The 16,904-nt window shown below is 36.1% G+C and overlaps 1 protein-coding gene across 9 annotated transcripts in view; it reads right to left on the bottom strand.

The window, feature by feature from the left end:
• Positions 1 to 16,904, bottom strand: part of CERKL (CERK like autophagy regulator) — a 145,101-nt gene that overhangs the window by 48,890 nt on the left and 79,307 nt on the right. For 5 of the 9 annotated variants that reach the window (XM_074399392.1, XM_003921805.3, XM_039469950.2 and 2 more), the window contains exons 3-4: positions 9,534 to 9,665; positions 2,167 to 2,230 (exon numbers count right to left, since the gene is read on the bottom strand). Coding sequence is in view for 7 of the 9 variants with exons in the window: in XM_003921805.3 (XP_003921854.2) it covers positions 2,167 to 2,230; positions 9,534 to 9,665 (196 nt within the window). In the remaining 2 variants the exon portion in view is untranslated. The remainder of the gene's footprint in view (positions 1 to 2,166; positions 2,231 to 9,533; positions 9,666 to 16,904) is intronic. The other 4 variants (XM_074399390.1, XM_074399389.1, XM_074399391.1 and 1 more) reach the window with 2 other exon arrangements.

Raw genomic sequence — 16,904 nt, 5'->3', positions numbered from 1 at the left:
ATGACCCCAATGACCATATCAGCTTCTACTGGGAAAACTAAACCCACAAAAATAAATAAGCTATTTAAAGTGGTCCCCAACCTTTTTGCCACCAAGGACTTGTTTGGTGGGGAGATAATTTTTCTATGGACTGGGGGGCAGGGTGGGAAAGGGATGGTTTTAGGATGAAACTGTTCCACCTCAGATCATCAAGCATTAGATTCTCACCCAGAGTGTGCAACCTAGATCCCTCGCATGCCCAGTTCACAGTAGGGTTCACACTCCTATGAGAATCTAATGCTGCTGCTGACCTGACAGAAGGTGGAGCTCAGGCAGAGATGTTCCCTCTCCTGCCACTCAGCTCCTGCTGTGCCTCCCCATTCTTAAAGGCCACCAACTGGTACTAGTCTGCAGCCTGGGAGTTGGGGACACCCAATTTAAAGAATCTTAGAACACAGATGATTTTCAGAAGAAATTTCAAATTACTCTAAGTCTGAAATAAATCAACATGCCATAGAGTTTAGAAACAGTTACATAACTCAATTCAAATAATGGTTAGGCCAAACTATTTGGTTTTTAAAATGTGAGTAATAACTGAAAAATCTATACATCTTTTAGTGCTACACTGAGAAATAACCACACCTGCTATAAAAAATAAATAAGGATTAAATATGTTCTGGTAAAGAGAAAAATATTACTATACTACACTTCAGGAATAGTCTTTCTTTGTTCTGCAAAATTCTTTTCATCCCTTTACCCAGTACAAATACCAGTAAAACATATTAATAGATACTACATTCAGAAGAACACTTCATAATGCTGCTGTGTAAGACCAAGCTTAATATTTGTGATGTCTTTATTCTCGTTCTTTATCTAATCAAGTTTTGAAGCAGGGACTCATTTGCAACGCAGCTACCTTCATGTACTCATGAGATCTAGTGAGGAACTATGCCGTATGTTAAAATAGGTAGTTAGTGGGCATGATTCCCCCAAGTACTTTCCTTAAATTGTATACTTGTGGGACAATTTTCTAAACGAAGCCTGTTAATATTTTTGTCTACCTCTAAGTAGAAAGTTCTGAAGTAATCTCCTACCCCGTATTTTTTATTCCCAATACTTATATAATATTGCTATCAAGTTTACTTCCCTCAACTAAATTCCTTTTGGAAAAATCATGTTTTACTTACCAAATTTTCTTTCTCACCAACTATTGTTTTCTCCTCATCCAAATAAATAAATGAATAAGCATTTCTGAAAAACCGCCCTGCTGATGCTCCACTTTGATGGATCGCTTCCCTCCTCAACACATTCAAAATCCTTCTTTGGGAAGGTTAATGCCGTTCACTTTGGTGAAAGTACAGACCTAACTGCCTTTCCTGACCTTACGGGTCTCTGTCCCCTGCTCATCACCATGTAACACAAACAATTCACACACTTGTCACCTTTTTAAACTCTCAAATATCTACTCTTGGAAAAAAATCTTCCTTAAAGGAATATAATAAGTTTTAGTCTTACACAAGAATTGAACACTTTAGCAAATTGGTTCACCTAATTTTAAAAAATGGCAGTGAAATTTGTATCACTTGCCTTGGTTCTAATGTTTGTATGCCAGTGAAGAATCTCTGTACACTTCAATGTATTGCAAACAATGGTTTCCAATGCCCACTGTGAATAACATACCTATATTATAGTCACTACATTATGAGATAATTAAAATTATTTCTTATTCTTTCAGAAAATAATATATTTATTTACTTGTATTTATAAAATATCTACTCTCAATCTATCACAGGCAAATTAACTAATGGGTAGCTATTAAACCTATCAATTAATCTGCAAAAGAGAATCATCAAATAGTTCCTCCATGTGACTAGTATAACATCCATCAGTGCTTTTCTAGATAAATGGTAAAAGCCAATAATTACAGATGCAAATTTATGCACATTAGTAAGTATAGGGTAGTACGCTGTCATTTCCCAGTATTTATAACTAGATTCCTCTCTTTGCTTTCCTATGCCAGATCCTGAGAGGTAGATGATCACGTCATATTATCAACATTAATTATTATTACATAGATATGAACAAGATAGAGCTGTAAATGTTAGGTTTCAAATATATGGCTAAAAACTAGTGAAAGCATTTAATACATAAACTATATGATACATACTGATTAATAATATAACCTACCCATCAAATCCCTGGAGTTCGCATTCCTTGAGCAGTGACAGAGCATGCCCTTCATATTCCAGTACTAGTAAAAAAAAGAAAACACACACACACACACACACACAGACAAACAAAGTGAAAGTCTTAAACAATGATCTACAGTTTTTAACGTGTTCTGGCAAAATAATATGAGAAACATATGGCCAATTCATAAAACAACATTTATTCTTGAATATTTATATTTTAATCTTGGGCAAGAAGATTAAGTATAGTGGCCTGATGTGTTTTATAGCTTTATGTAAAAGATCATATATTTGTTTCAACTACATAAGTCATTTGGGATATCCCACACATAGTGGTTACAGAATTTATCTTGGTGCCTGTGTGTTTAGTATTCCCTAAATAAGATACATGTCCTTTAAATCAGAGGCTTAGGAGCAGCAGTATTTTGAAAATAAGGCATATTAGCTGGCATCGAACAGTCAATGTTAAATCGGTTTGGCAACCTTACATGAATAAATTAGTCGAAAGGTTAGTGTAAGATTTACAAACCAGAAGAATGTGTACTAGAACTGTTGGATGTGAAAATACAATGTAAAGCCAACACCAATGATAAGAAACCCAGACCCAAGAAAGAGGGTGGCACACAGGCCCGTCAGGGCCCAGATCCTCCAAGGAAATGAATCTGTCACTCCGTATCGCTGTCTCCCCGGTCACTGATGCCCATGCAGTATTGTAAATGCCAATGAAGACAGGATAAATGGGCACACTGCAGATGGCACCAAGCATCACAACCACATTTAGCATTTTCCAGGGCAGCTCTGCCAGAAGAGACAGCCCAGCTGTATCCACCCATCAAAGATTTCTGCTGACTGACATGACATTGCAGATGGATTTTTTGTGTAAGAATGTGCGTCATTATATGCAAGATTACATTAATCTTTCATGCCTGTCTGTCCCTGGTGCCAGCACGGTTCAAGCTTTTCCTACAATGTTTTTAGATATTGTTAAAAATTATTAGTCTTGGTGTCTAAAGGAATTATTCCGTATCCAGCAGTGTTACATTGTAATTCTTCCATAGCTTATTCAAAATGCCATTAACACATGAATAAAACCTCTCTATATTAAATCAGAAGAAAGCCATAATAAAACTATATATAAAATATTAATATTAATAAACTTGAAAGGTTATCATAGAAAATGTGTGCTGATAATTCCTTTATAACTACAGCAAGTAGTTGCAGCCTTAAAATGCAAAATAACATCTTACATATACACATTAAAAATAATTAAGAATATTATGAAAAAATATTTATGCTAAGAATCAGTTTACCAAGTCTTGCATATATACCAAAGCTTACATTGGTAAAGTTTTTCCAATCCAATAAATAATGAGCTTTAAAACTGTGTTATGATTGAAATGCCATTTTTATTTTATTTTTAAATTTGTAATAGTCTTTTTTGAAATTGTGGGTGGAATTTGATTATACACTAATGCAAGCTGCCTGAAAATAGTAATTTTTAAAGTAACATTGTAAAAGTTCAATAAAATCAAATATCTGAAACAAAGAAACAAAATGAAAAGAATCTGACTACCCACATCTATAAAATATATTAGCAAAATGAACAAAATGCATAGGACTTTGGCCTCAGGAATTTGCATTCTAGAGATAGACAATATATGCAAATGAAATAATGAATCTATAATACGAAGTAATAGGTGGTTATAAAATAGGCAAAAGGATAATGAGTGATCTGGATTACTATTTAGATATATAGTAGAAAGAACCAAATATGTATTTAGACAAGAGTATTGTGGGCCCTGGAATCAGTGAGAGCCAGATTCAAATCATCCGTCTCCAAACAAACATAGAGGGTTGCTAGACAAATGGAATTTCAAAAAAATGTAACCTAGCCTCTTCTTTCATCTATCTGCCTTTTCCTATGAAACTGCCAACCTGTACTCTTTCTAAATAGCAGATGTAAATTCTTCACAGTTTACAGGTCTTCCAACACAGTTCCCATTGCTGGGAATTTCCCCCTCCCCTCTTCAATGCAAATGCAACTTTCTCAGGAAGACAAGATAAGAGAAGGTCTTAAGGTTAATACTGAATGTTGATGAGAAAATCAGCTGAAATAAAATCAGGTGAAATTTGATTTGGACATAAGAAAACATTTCTTGGTTTGGTGATAAAATTATTGCACAGGATACAATACTGAAATGTCATTTTCTTCCTGTCTTGTAGGTGCTTCAAACTTAGTAAGCTCAAAACAGAATCCACTATGTATACCTTCAAATATATTCTCTCTCAAACATATTATTTTTTTTCTGTTCCATCATCCACTCAAGACAGGAAAATTACTACTCTCTTTCTTCCAGTATCCAGAACCACTCTATGGCCAAGGCCAGTTGTTTCTGTGTTTAAATTATGCCACAGCATCCCTTTTCTACCAGCCAATTCCCTAGATCTGATCACTATCTATCTTTTATGTATAGACAAGTGTCCCTAATCAGAAAATCTAAAATCCAAAATGCTTCGACATCTAAAAATTTGGGATCACTGACATGATGTTCAAAGTAAATGCTCATTGGTGCATTTTCAATTTCAGATTTTCAAATTAAGGATGCTCAACTGGTTAAGTATAATGCAAATATTCCAAAAGCTAAAACCATCCTAAATCTGAAACAGTTCTGGTCCCAAGCCTTGCAGATAAGGGATACTCAACCTGTACTACAATAGCCTTTTATCTTGTCTCCCTCAAACCTCTCCCCAACTCTAGCCAGAATAACCATTTTCAGATACATATTTAATTATATCACTTTTTTGTACAAACCCCATTAATGAGTCTTCATTGTTCCCAGACATCAAGTTCCAACTTCCTAACTCACATCTGAATGATGGGAATGGAATTGGCTGTCTACATCCAAAATTATTTAAGAGGTAATAAACAGAATCTTTTATACAGAATTATCTTTCTCTCAAACTAGACATGATGCATGAACATCTACTTTTCAGATTTTTTTTTTATTAAAATGCAGGTAAAACTGGAAAGAGTGATGCCTCAGGCTACTGGAATCTTTTGTGATACAATTTCATTAGGTTGCCTAGCTTTTTGCTAGGTGAGATTTAAAATGACAAGAGGCATTTCCAAGAAATGAAAGGCTTCAAGTAGAGCCAAAAACAACTAGAGAAACAATACAAATGGGCTTGCTAACAGCCCTGTTAAAAACATGATTATAGGAGAAAGAAGAAGATGACAACAAACACTGCTCTCTGCCCAGGAGTTAAAATTATCTGATGACTTAGGCACTCCCAAGATCAAGGTTTCCTTTAGATAAATGTCTCTGACTATGATAATGATAACGACCATGATAAGGTCTAGCAGCTCTGTTAATACAAAAGGTAACTGAAGGAGATGGAAGTAGCTATCATGACCAAGAGATGAGGGGCAGACAGATATCTGTCTTCAAAAAACTCAATGACTCTTTTACAATAGATGGGGCACATTTATTTCATATTACTAAAATAAGTAACATTAACTCTAGTAGATAAAAATTACAAACAGGCAAATGTCAGCTCACAAGTTCTCATTTTGTACAGTTTATGCCTAGCACAAAGGCACTTGGCCAAAGAGAAGGCTGGATTTGCGATCTAGCTAGTGCTCCTGATTGACAAGCAGTGACCTTAGGCTGAATTAGCCTGGAAGAAAGGGCACCTTTTGTAAATCAGCATAGAGAAGGTACCTTTCCTAATCTGCACAAATGCACAGTAACTCTGAACATTCATAAGAATGTCAAACAGTATTGCCCAGTGACAACATACTCTGCCCCTAGCATAGGTGGCTAAATCAAAGTTGAGCGCCACACACACCTGTTCTCCACCCGCAAGGAAAAAAATTGAACCATATAGCCTCAAAAGTTCTTTTCAGTCTGATTTCTCTGCTGCCTTAACTTTTTGACTCTATTGTCCTATAAATTATCCTATGGATCTCTGATCCTCAAAATACTTCACACACCTTTAATGGTACAATCTCTAAAACCTGCTTTTAAAAGAGAAATGATATCATATGCCAGGATGGGCTTATCATTCATGCTCTTTGATTTGTGTACCAATAGGCAATTAGGAAAAAATAATTCTTTCCACGTTCTCCCAGAAGTTTTTCTGATGCCATTATTAGATAAGATACTATATTGATGGTGGCAGCAGAGTAGAAATGCAACTTTAGCACAAATATTTCAAAAGATGCCAATCTATATTCAAAAGTAGTTATAATTTCGGCACAAGCCAAAATGAAAGAAGTGTATTTTTATTAATGTGATAAGATCCATTAAAAATTATGAAAAAATGACAGCATCTTATAGTGTATATATCTAGCTGTAATTGTTCAAATTATACTTCATATTTATATAGCACTATTTCCTGATGAACTCATCATCATATAGGGTTTATTTTGCAATTCCAGTTCCATCTGGACTCACCAATGCACACAAGAATACATTACAACAATAGTCCCACTGGTCAGGCAGAAGAAATGCCCTCTTTTTGCTTTACTCTTTCATATACGTTTTCTCTCCAAAAAAAAGTATGAATTGAATCTTACTATGACATAATTTTTGAAACTGAAACAGTATTATGACCATCTTTCTGTAGTATTTTATAATATACACAGTTTCAAATACATTATTTCAACCACAAAAATAACACTGTAAGATAGGCAGGAAGACTAAAAATTTTCAAATATTCACAGGGTTATTCAAAAAATTTTTTTTCATAAATATTGAGCCAATATGCATACTAAAATGGTTTTATAAGCAAAAGATGTAATTTTATAAATTTGCCTGTAGGAGGAGTGTTAGGCAGCTAATAATTAGCCATTAAGAACAAATACAAGTAAATTCTAAATTTGCTTTAGGTAATATTCTATTGTTTTGTGTTAAAGTAAATATAGTACTTAGTAATATTCACAAATTTAGAGAAAAAACCCTAGAACATATTTTTGTCTCGAATAAAATTAAGAAGGAAAGCATATTTTGATGATTTCCTCTGCCTTAGTTCAGGCCTTGTGTATCAGTTTTATTTTCTCCAATCTCTTTCTCTCTTCGTTTTTAATTTTAATTCTGCTGGTGGAGTCATCTTTGCCAAACCAGATTACGACACTATGATAAACAAAAATGTACACCAACTGTGGATCAATGAATGCAAGGTGAGTAAACTGCTGAGTGTAGTATAAGGATCCATCCATAACCCAGACCTAACACCTCCTGTAGTATACAGGAGCCTTCCTGGAAGTCATTTTGCCCTTTCTTCTCCCTAACAGAATCCAGATTCAACTGAAGCATTTTAGCCTTCAGAAAAAGGGGATCTACCCTCAGTCTCTAGGAAGACTCTTGATGGTTAAAGAAATGATTATTCCAGATTGAATGTGCTAATACAGTATCTGTGCCCAAACTGAAATTTTAAATTATCATCAGGATTAAAGCATGTTGGGTCTCTCTCACACACGTATTCACACCTGTCCCCATCCCACTGGATATTAATAAGAAAGGATCAAATTCACTGGCAGCTGTTTTATGACGATAGAATAAGATTTGACATAACGTCAAACTGAGGAAAGTCAAACAGTTATAAAACAAACTCTCAAGATGTATAGGTATAACATACACAGACATACAGACACACAGACACACACACACACACACACACACACACACACACAGACTCTCTCTCTCTCTCCCCCCACCACCACCACTTTTACAGTACTGCCTGCTAGCCTGACTTCATCCCCTCACTTTTTGTTTTTTCTGCCTCTTAAAAACTGCCTAGTTCAAATGCTTTCCTTGAACCTTCCCATCAAAATATCACCTGAGACATCACAGTTCTTTTATGTATATACTCCAGCTAATGTAGTTTTAAGTATATATTTGAATCCCTAATAACCTGGAAAGTCATTCAATTGCAAGTATGATAGCTTATTCATCTTGCATCCTGCACAATGTTGAACACAAAGCAAGCACACAATGAGATTCCTGAAGTGAATACTATATAGCAATATCCATGTCAAGCTGTTTTGTAGTAGTCACATGTAAAATCAATGACACAAAATAGTCATTGAGTATACCAATAAGTTTATTCCACTTTTAATTCTCGCCCTAATACAAATCTCAAACTTTTCCTTTAGCCAATCTTTGAAAATCTTCCGTAGAAAGGAAACAAAAATCTGAATTTTCTCTCTTTCTTATAAATCACCTCTAAATAAGCCAAAAGTCACAAACATGAAAGGTTAACTTCTTCACTATAACTTTATTTTAATTCAGAAATTCTTCTTGAGTTTTTCATGGTAGTTTCTCTTTAACCTCTACAGTCATAGATACATTTCATGGAAGCTGACCTTCCCACAAAACTTGCTCTTTTTTTTTTTTTAGGAACTTTCTTCTACCTCAGTCCATCAAGTCACTAGGTGTAGGCTTCCACGGCAGCATTTACATCTTGAAACCTATCTCCTTTGTTTAGAGCTGAGTAAAGCCACATCACTGTGAATCCCTTCCCCCGGAATTTGTAACTGGGACTAGGAAATACCAAGTGAACTCTGAGCTTGCCCCTTGAGTAGGCTTATTTTATAATATTTTTCATCAATTAAATTTATTGCAAATTTCCACTGTTAGTGAAGTCACCTAGAAATAAAGCTAGAGAAGTTGCGATTCTCCATAGCATCGGACTCTGCTACTCAGTTCCCCACCATATGAAAATAAGTCTCAAAGAAACAAAGGAATGTGGTCATCAAAGTCAAAAAATCAAAAAGGATATTACTGGTCATCTATTAATTTCTGTATTAACAAGTTTCTATTTTCCTTGCCACAAACCTAAGTACACTTCTTAGTTTAGACCATGAATTTAAGCTTCTAGAATCTCTAATTCATCTATTAATAAAATCAGCAGTTTAGTGCTTAGTTTTGACCTAACCAGCAGGGGTCAGAGTCAGAACGAAAACAACCTAAGGAAGAATTCCATGGAAAGACATCAACTACATAAGTGAGCAAAAAATCGATTGCTTGCCTAACTGCAAAATGAATGTGTAAATAACAAACATCTCAATGAAGATGTAAACAAGTATACAGCTTCCTTTAGAATTATATCTGACAATTGTTTAGGTCTGGAAAAAAATCTGAAAAAGTTCAAAGAAAAAATATTCATATTCTAATAAAAATAACACAATAAAAAAAGAAAATAAATAATAACTTTGGAGCTGGTTGCAGCCGGTTATGGAAGACATAAAAACACTATGGATACTGCAAATAGTTTCCCAAGTTTGCCTTAAGAAAAAATTCAGGTTATCTTGCTTTTGTATGTTTTTGTAAATGGCGAAATTATATTCTGAAAATTACTTACTTGTTACATCAGTTTTTATTCCTGCAAGCTTCAACAGAGGTTCAACCTTCTCATAATAAACCTGGATAGCTTCTTTTTTGTGACTCTGGGGGTTAAGGAATATTTTTAATGACTTCGGTCTGTTTGGAAAGCCTAAAAAGAAATTTTAAAGACAAAGCTGTAAAGCGCTTGTCAGCAATTTTCTTCTTTCCCTTTAAAATGATACACAATTCTGTCGTTATATACATTTAAATAGTATTTACTATTTTTATTTGAACTTCTTGCAAGAGTATTCCTGAATATAACTTTATTTTAAAACATTTACATTTTCCTAGCTGTGAAATAGGCATTTCCCTCTTAAAATAAATGAGTTAGAACAATACATTTATGAAGGAAGATGCACAAAAAAAAAAAAAAAAAGGCAACTTTGTGAATGTCAGGCAAAGTGTATGTGTATTTACCAAACCACAATATATCAAATGTGCTTTTAGCATTTGTTTCTGGAAAAAAGCAATGGACTGTAACAAATAGAAGGGTACATTTCCTCTCCTTAGCTAAATGTGCTCATTATTGGAATTGGGCACCCCAGTGACCCCAGGGCTACCAACGCCTGACCTACTGATGAGTCCAGGGCAGAATAGAGGAAGCAGGGATGGGTCAGTGTCAGCACCAAGTGCAGTGCATGCTGGGAGTTAAAGAGAGGGTTTCGGTCAGAGTTCAAGCCTGAAAAGGGGCCAGGGGAGAAGGAACTCTTTGGGGAATTGGGAAAGCATCGCCTCTCAGCAGGGATTCGATGATAGTGCTGCCTCACAGTTGGGGCTGAGATTTGATACTACAATTTTCTGGGCTTGCAAGATGCTTATCTCTTCAAACCCAGTTGGAGCAGGTGCAAAGCAAATTTTCTGTTGTTAGGAAGGGGCAGGAGGGACTGAGGAGCCAAAAGAAAGCTGACAACCGTTTCTTTTATAATAAGCTGCTCTCAGAGGGCCACATTTAAAGATTAAAGAAGCAGTTATTAACATCTATTTTTAATAAAAGCCATTATTAAAGACAAGGGAAAACTGTCCACTACAAGGAGCCAGTGTTTCATACCTCAAGTAGAGACAATGTTTCATTTGTCGCCATATTTAATACAATAAAATCTTTCAACAGGACACACTTTTGATTTTAGGGAGAGATTTAGATGAAGAAGAGATAGGGTCATGATGAACTCCTTAAACACTCCCAAACTGCCTAGGATGCTTTTTGGTAAGAAGCCTGCGTCAGCCTTACCCAAGCTGGAAACCCCAAATCCGTGCTCAATGTCTTCTTTTTTCCTTGCTACATTTGAATGGGGTCTCAGAATTGTAAGATGGTGGCTACCTGCGTCCATGCCTTCTCCCTTTTCCCACTGTCGTGCTCTGACTTGGGGCCGGTGCCCAGGCATGCCGGCTGTCCTCCCCTTCCACTGCATCCTTTGGCATCGCAGCTCTCATTAGTGCTGCACAGTTCAAAGGAGACTGTGGCTCACTGCTGCCTGAAGAGCGAGCCCAAACCCCTTAAAATGACATTCAGAGCCCTCCTGCTCCCAATCCCAGCCAATCACTCTCCTCTCCTCCTTCTGTCACACAGGTTAAAGAAACATTTATTGAGCATTTGTGCTAAGTACTGGGAAGAAAGGTCAAGGGATTAAGACATGATTTGTGTTTTAAAGGAGAAAGATGTATCTGCAAATACAGACAGCAAAAAACATAGATTTGTTAACAGAGAAGCATAAAGTACAAAATGGTGTGTGAGAGAAGGTGGTTAATCCTTATTAAGGATCTGGAAAAGGTTTCAAAAGAAGGGAGTATCTGAGCTGGGCTTTTGGCTTGTGCTGTTTTCATCCCCTAAAATTCCCTCCTTCATTAACCCCCATCCCACCCTAGAGCAAAACAGCAGTGAGACCTGCCTGAGCAAATAAATGAAGCTAAGTTCAGAGGATTTTTATGTTCCATTTCAGCCTTCTCATCAAGGTCCAGAACCATTGTATTATTGCCAAAGGGTCTGCTGAGCCTTCCTTTGTTCAGACACTTTTTCTTTATGCTCCACCCCATCCCCACTTTTGTCAAAATTTTATGACTTTTCACAGTTCACTCAAACAACACTTCCTCAATGAAGCCTTTTTTGTTTTTTTGTTTGTTTGTTTGTTTTTGTTTTTTTGAGATGGTCTCACTCTGTTGCCTAGTCTGGAATACAGTGGCATGATCTCGACTCACTGCAATCTCCACCTCCTGGATTGAAGCAATTCTCCACCTCAGTCTCCTGAGTAGCTGTAGTTACAGACATGTGCCACCATACCCAGCTAATTTTTTTTTTTTTTTTTTTTTTTTGTATTTTTAGTAGAGATAGGGTTTCACTATCTTGGCCAGGCTGGTCTTGATCTCCTGACCTCATGATCCACTCACCTCAGTCTTCCAAAGTACTGGGATTACAGGCGTGAGCCACCGTGCCGGGCCTGAAGTCTCTTACTCAGCAACAGAGTTCACCTCTCTGAAATTTGTCTGAGTAGGGTTTCTCTGCTCACACTTTACTCTGTTTCTCTATTACTCATCCTTATATCATTTACATGAAAGGACGCTGATGAAAGACCCCCAAGCTGAGACAATACAGAATTGAATAACAACAAACTCCATGAGTAATACTGACACTAAACAAACAAAATACAAGAAGAGAACATTCCGTTCTATAGTAGAATAATATTAAGGTAAACAATACAGAAGAATTATAAAGTGAGAAAAATCACTATTTCCAGTCATCACAATAATTATTGTTTCAGATAAGAATCACCAATGGGTGCTAAAGCCATCCAGTGACAGTCAGTTGGGGTCAAAATATTTATATATCCTTAAACTCTATCTCTCATTACTCTAATTATTAATATAAAGGGTAGCACCTTTAATAGAGACTAAAGACATGAAAATTAAATGCAATGTGTGATTCTGAATTGGGTTTAAAAAAAAAAACACCATAAAGGATAATATATGGCTGTCCTTTAACCAAGAATGACTAAGCTTACTTTTAGCTTACTAAAAATAACCTAGAGCTTACTTTTACTGAAACACAACAGGAAAAAGAAACTTGCTTAAAACCCAAAGGCCAAGTGTCAGATTAAATAGCCTGATTAAATTTACTTTACCTGGCAAATTTATTGGAATATCCTGCTTTACTTCTCAAGCAGGGGCAGTCCCAATAAAGACAGTGTTATCACACACAAACAACTTTTATTTACTTCTCTTCCTATATTCACTCATTTATTCACAAATAACTACATGCCTGCTAGGTATATCAGGCAGGGTTCCAGAAACTGAGGCTCTGTCAGTGAACAAGAAAGACTCTGCCCTTGTGAAGCTTCCACTCAAATGGCACAAGACAGAAAGAAACGAGTATATCACATGGTAATATAATACATTCTAAAGATTAAAATGAAGATTGCTTGCAGTATGAGAGAGGGAGGGCAAAGGTGGACATGACTCTCTGGCCGGGAAAGGACAGATCACCTTAAAGCCTTGTAGACATTTACAAGGACTTTGGCTTTTGTAGAGTAAAAAGTGAAGCATGGTGAATTTCAATCAATGAAGCCACATAACCTTAGGTGCTGAAAGAAACACTCTGGCTGCCTTGTGGAAAGTAGATAAAGTAGGATCAAAAGCCACCAAACAAGAGCAGTTGCAATATTCCAGGAGGGAAATGGTTATGCTTGGACTGGAATGACTGCAGCGGAGGTTAAAAGTTAGATGCCACATGTATTTTGAAGGTATAGCTGACAGCATTTGTTGACGCTTTGGATATAGTATGTGAAAGAGAAGAGTCCAGGAGTACTCAAATATCTGGCTGGTAAGGAGAAAGTAAGGATTTAAGATAGATGAGTAGTAGTGAAAAACCTGTAGACTCAAATTGTGGTCTCAGAGAAAGTTGTCAGTAATGGCAAGATCTAAGAAACTGGCATATTCATCAGAATCACCTGAAGGGCTTGAGTTTTGGGCTCAGTAGTCTGGGATGTTATCTAGAAATTCATATTTATAACAGGTTGCCAGATGCTAATTATGTTTGCAAAGGAACCACATTTTGAGAACCAATGTTCTAGAAATCATCCTCGTTGAAGGAGAAGAGACTCGAAACTAAAAGAATAGCTTAAAATATATATATTATAAATATATATAATAATTTAATAGGATCAGTGCCAGAGAGAGTAAGAGTGGGAATAAGGTAGTTTTAAGTCTTCAATGAGTAAAGAAAGTACCTAAGTGGTCTGCACAGGACTGCAACTGGTAGTGCCAGATAGAGGTATCTAATAGATTGAGCTTAGCGCTGATAATTTTTAAGAGACAAAAAAAATATGGTCTTGAAATTGAACAGAGATGGAAGGAAGACATCAAGACATTGACAATATCTCCAGAACCAGTGGTATAAAATGTATGAGAGAGAAACCAGTTACCACTTTAGAGAACTCTAAGGAAAGCTATATGTTCCTGGGAGAGCTGAGTCTCTACTATAGCAAGAATGTGGGGAAAATATTTAGAAAGGAGATTGAAAATACAGGAGACTTTGCTAATGATGGACTTTTCATTCCAGAAGGCAGTGTAAAATGCTGTCTGGAGTTGAGGAGGGTAGGGGACAGTGTCAGCCTACGAGGTGCACAGAGACTCAGAGGCATGGGAGTTCAGGTGATGGAAGGGTTTTAGGCAGTGACATGGGGTGGAAGAGGTAAGAACTGTTGGCAGCAATTACGGTTGGAGAGTAAGGCAGTGGGGGAAGGGTCTTACCCCAAGCACTTAGAGCTCTAAGAATTTGTCTTCCCTCCAGCTAATGTCAAAGTCGGGAAAGGAGCAATGCTGCCTGGAGCTAAAGGAGCTCCAAAGACCCTTTCCCTTTCATCAGTCCTGGAAGTCCTGGAATCCGAACCTATATCTGTCTGACATGGCTACACTTTTCACCAAGTGACCTCACTGCAAACATTTGAGAACCATATGCTTGACTGTTTTCTTAATAGGTAAATCATACACATGCTACAGAATTCGAAGTCTCCTTATTTAGCTCATTCACTGATATCTAGTTTCCGTCTTGCAAAACAATCACTGATATCACATTGAGAATCATTCAGAAATACATATTTTTTGAGATGGTGTCTTGCTCTGTCGCCCAAGCTGGAGTGCAGTGGCATGATCTTGGCTCCCTACAACCTTTGCCTCCCAGGTTCAAGAAATCCTCTCACCTCAGTCTCCCAAGCAGCTGGGACCACAGGCATGTACCACCAGGCCAAGCTAATTTTTACATTTTTCCTAGAGATGGGGTTTTGCCATGTTGGCCAGGCTGGTCTCAACCTCTTGGACTCAAGTGAACCCCCTACCTCAGCCTCCCAAAGTGCTGGGATTACAGGTGTGAGCCACCATGCTTGGCCCCATCTAGAAATATTCTATGCATATACAAAAACTCGTGTATACTCTATAGCTTTTCAGATAGCAGCTTCCCTACATGCTATTCTGTATCTTGTTTTTTCCTTTTACTGTATTTTAAAGATGACTCCATATCACTATACAGGATGCCATCTCACTCTATCTAAAGCTGACTCATATTCATGTGGATGAATTTACTTCAATTATTTTGTATGGATGAGCCCTTGAGGATAAATATTTAGGTTGTTTCCAATCTTCCTTTACTGCAAATAACAATGCAATGAATGCTATTTTCCATCTATTTGATGCAAAATGGACAAACTGCAGTACAAACTTCTAGAAGTAGAATCATTGGATCAGAGTATGCACTCTTAAGGTTTTATCATGTATTGTTAAATCACTCACTATAGAACAGAGCTTCGACCAAAAGCGGACACTTGAGTAAAAGTAAATGGTCTCACATCTTCACTCTGCCATTTACTAACTGTGTGACTTTGCATTATTTGTCTAACTGTTCTTCAAATTCTTCATGGGTAATACACAAATAATAATAGTACTTTCTGGATAAGGCAATTGTGATAAATACTTAAATGTAAATAAAGTGCTTAGAGAAGTGCCCGGCAGATAGTAAGTAGTCAGTAAATTTCTCTTATGACCACCAATTTACTCTACCAGGAATTTACACTGCTTGTTTTTCTACATCCTTATAAACATAAACCCACACTATTTTCAAACTTTTTGATCTTTGAGAAATGAGAGGTGAATCAATTTCCATTTTTCTTACCATGAGAGAAGCTGTAAAATTTTCCAAGTGTTTATTTTTTCCATGAACTTTCCGTGTATATCGCTTGCCAGTTTTTCATATTTTGTCATTAATTGTGGTAGTACTTTATACAGTAAGAAAATTAGGCTGTGTGTTATATGAGTTACAAATACTTCTCCTAGTGTGTCATTTGCCTTTATAATTTATGGTGTTTTCTCCATACTGAAAGTTTTCATTTAAATGGACCTACATTTGAATTTATCATTTTTTATGGTCTCTGGACTTTGTACTCAAAAGCCTCCTTTTGAGACTTAAAAATTATATTTTTTCTTCTAATACTTTTACACTCTCAATTTTATATTTTTCATTGTATCTGAAGTTCATTTTGATAAAAGGTAAAAAGTTGGGATTTGACTTTACTTTTTTCCAGATGGCAATCTACCTATCCCAACATTATTCATTGGGAAATCCACCTTTTCCCACAGATTTTAAATGCCACCGTTAGAGGTACTAAATATTTTAATGTGTTTGGCTCTCTTTTTGAACTGCCCATCTGAGATCCACTGATCTATTCATATATCAGTACCATGTTTTACATATTATAGCTTTATAATCATTTAATAGTCAATAAGGCTGGTCTCTCCTTATCACTTTGTTAAAAAATTTTTTCATCTCTTTTTGGTTATTTTTATATATGATCTTTGATAGAAGTTTGTCTACCTAAAAAAAATTCTCCTGGTATTTGAGATTGCATTAAATATAAATTATCTTAAGAATAAATAATGCTTTTGTGATAATCAATCTTTCTGTATAGAAGCAGGGTATGTTTTTCCATATAAATATCTCCTGTCTCTGTTTTCTGCTGCTGTCAACATGTCTTTTCCCCTAACTCATCTCCTAACTATAGACTGCATATATCAAAACTGTTGATTTCTATACTTAGCCCTTTTCTTAACTCCTTAATTGTAGGCTTTCCCTTTATTATTATGGATTTTCCAGGTTAATAATTATTTTATCTAGAAATAATAATCATTTAATTTTCCCTTTCCAATTTTCATTCATTTTCTTCCATAGTCTACTTGCATTTGTCCCATCAGAAAAATATGACTAATAGTGCTCATAGTAAAGCACATTCCTGTCAGTCCTAAAGAAAACCTAAAATGTTTCTCCACGTAGTCTTTAAAATGTAATAAGCATATTTATTATGTTGATAAC

This window comes from Saimiri boliviensis, chromosome 5, assembly GCF_048565385.1.
Source record: "Saimiri boliviensis isolate mSaiBol1 chromosome 5, mSaiBol1.pri, whole genome shotgun sequence".
Lineage (NCBI taxonomy): Eukaryota > Metazoa > Chordata > Mammalia > Primates > Cebidae > Saimiri > Saimiri boliviensis.
This window is presented reverse-complemented; position numbering and strand designations above follow the sequence as displayed.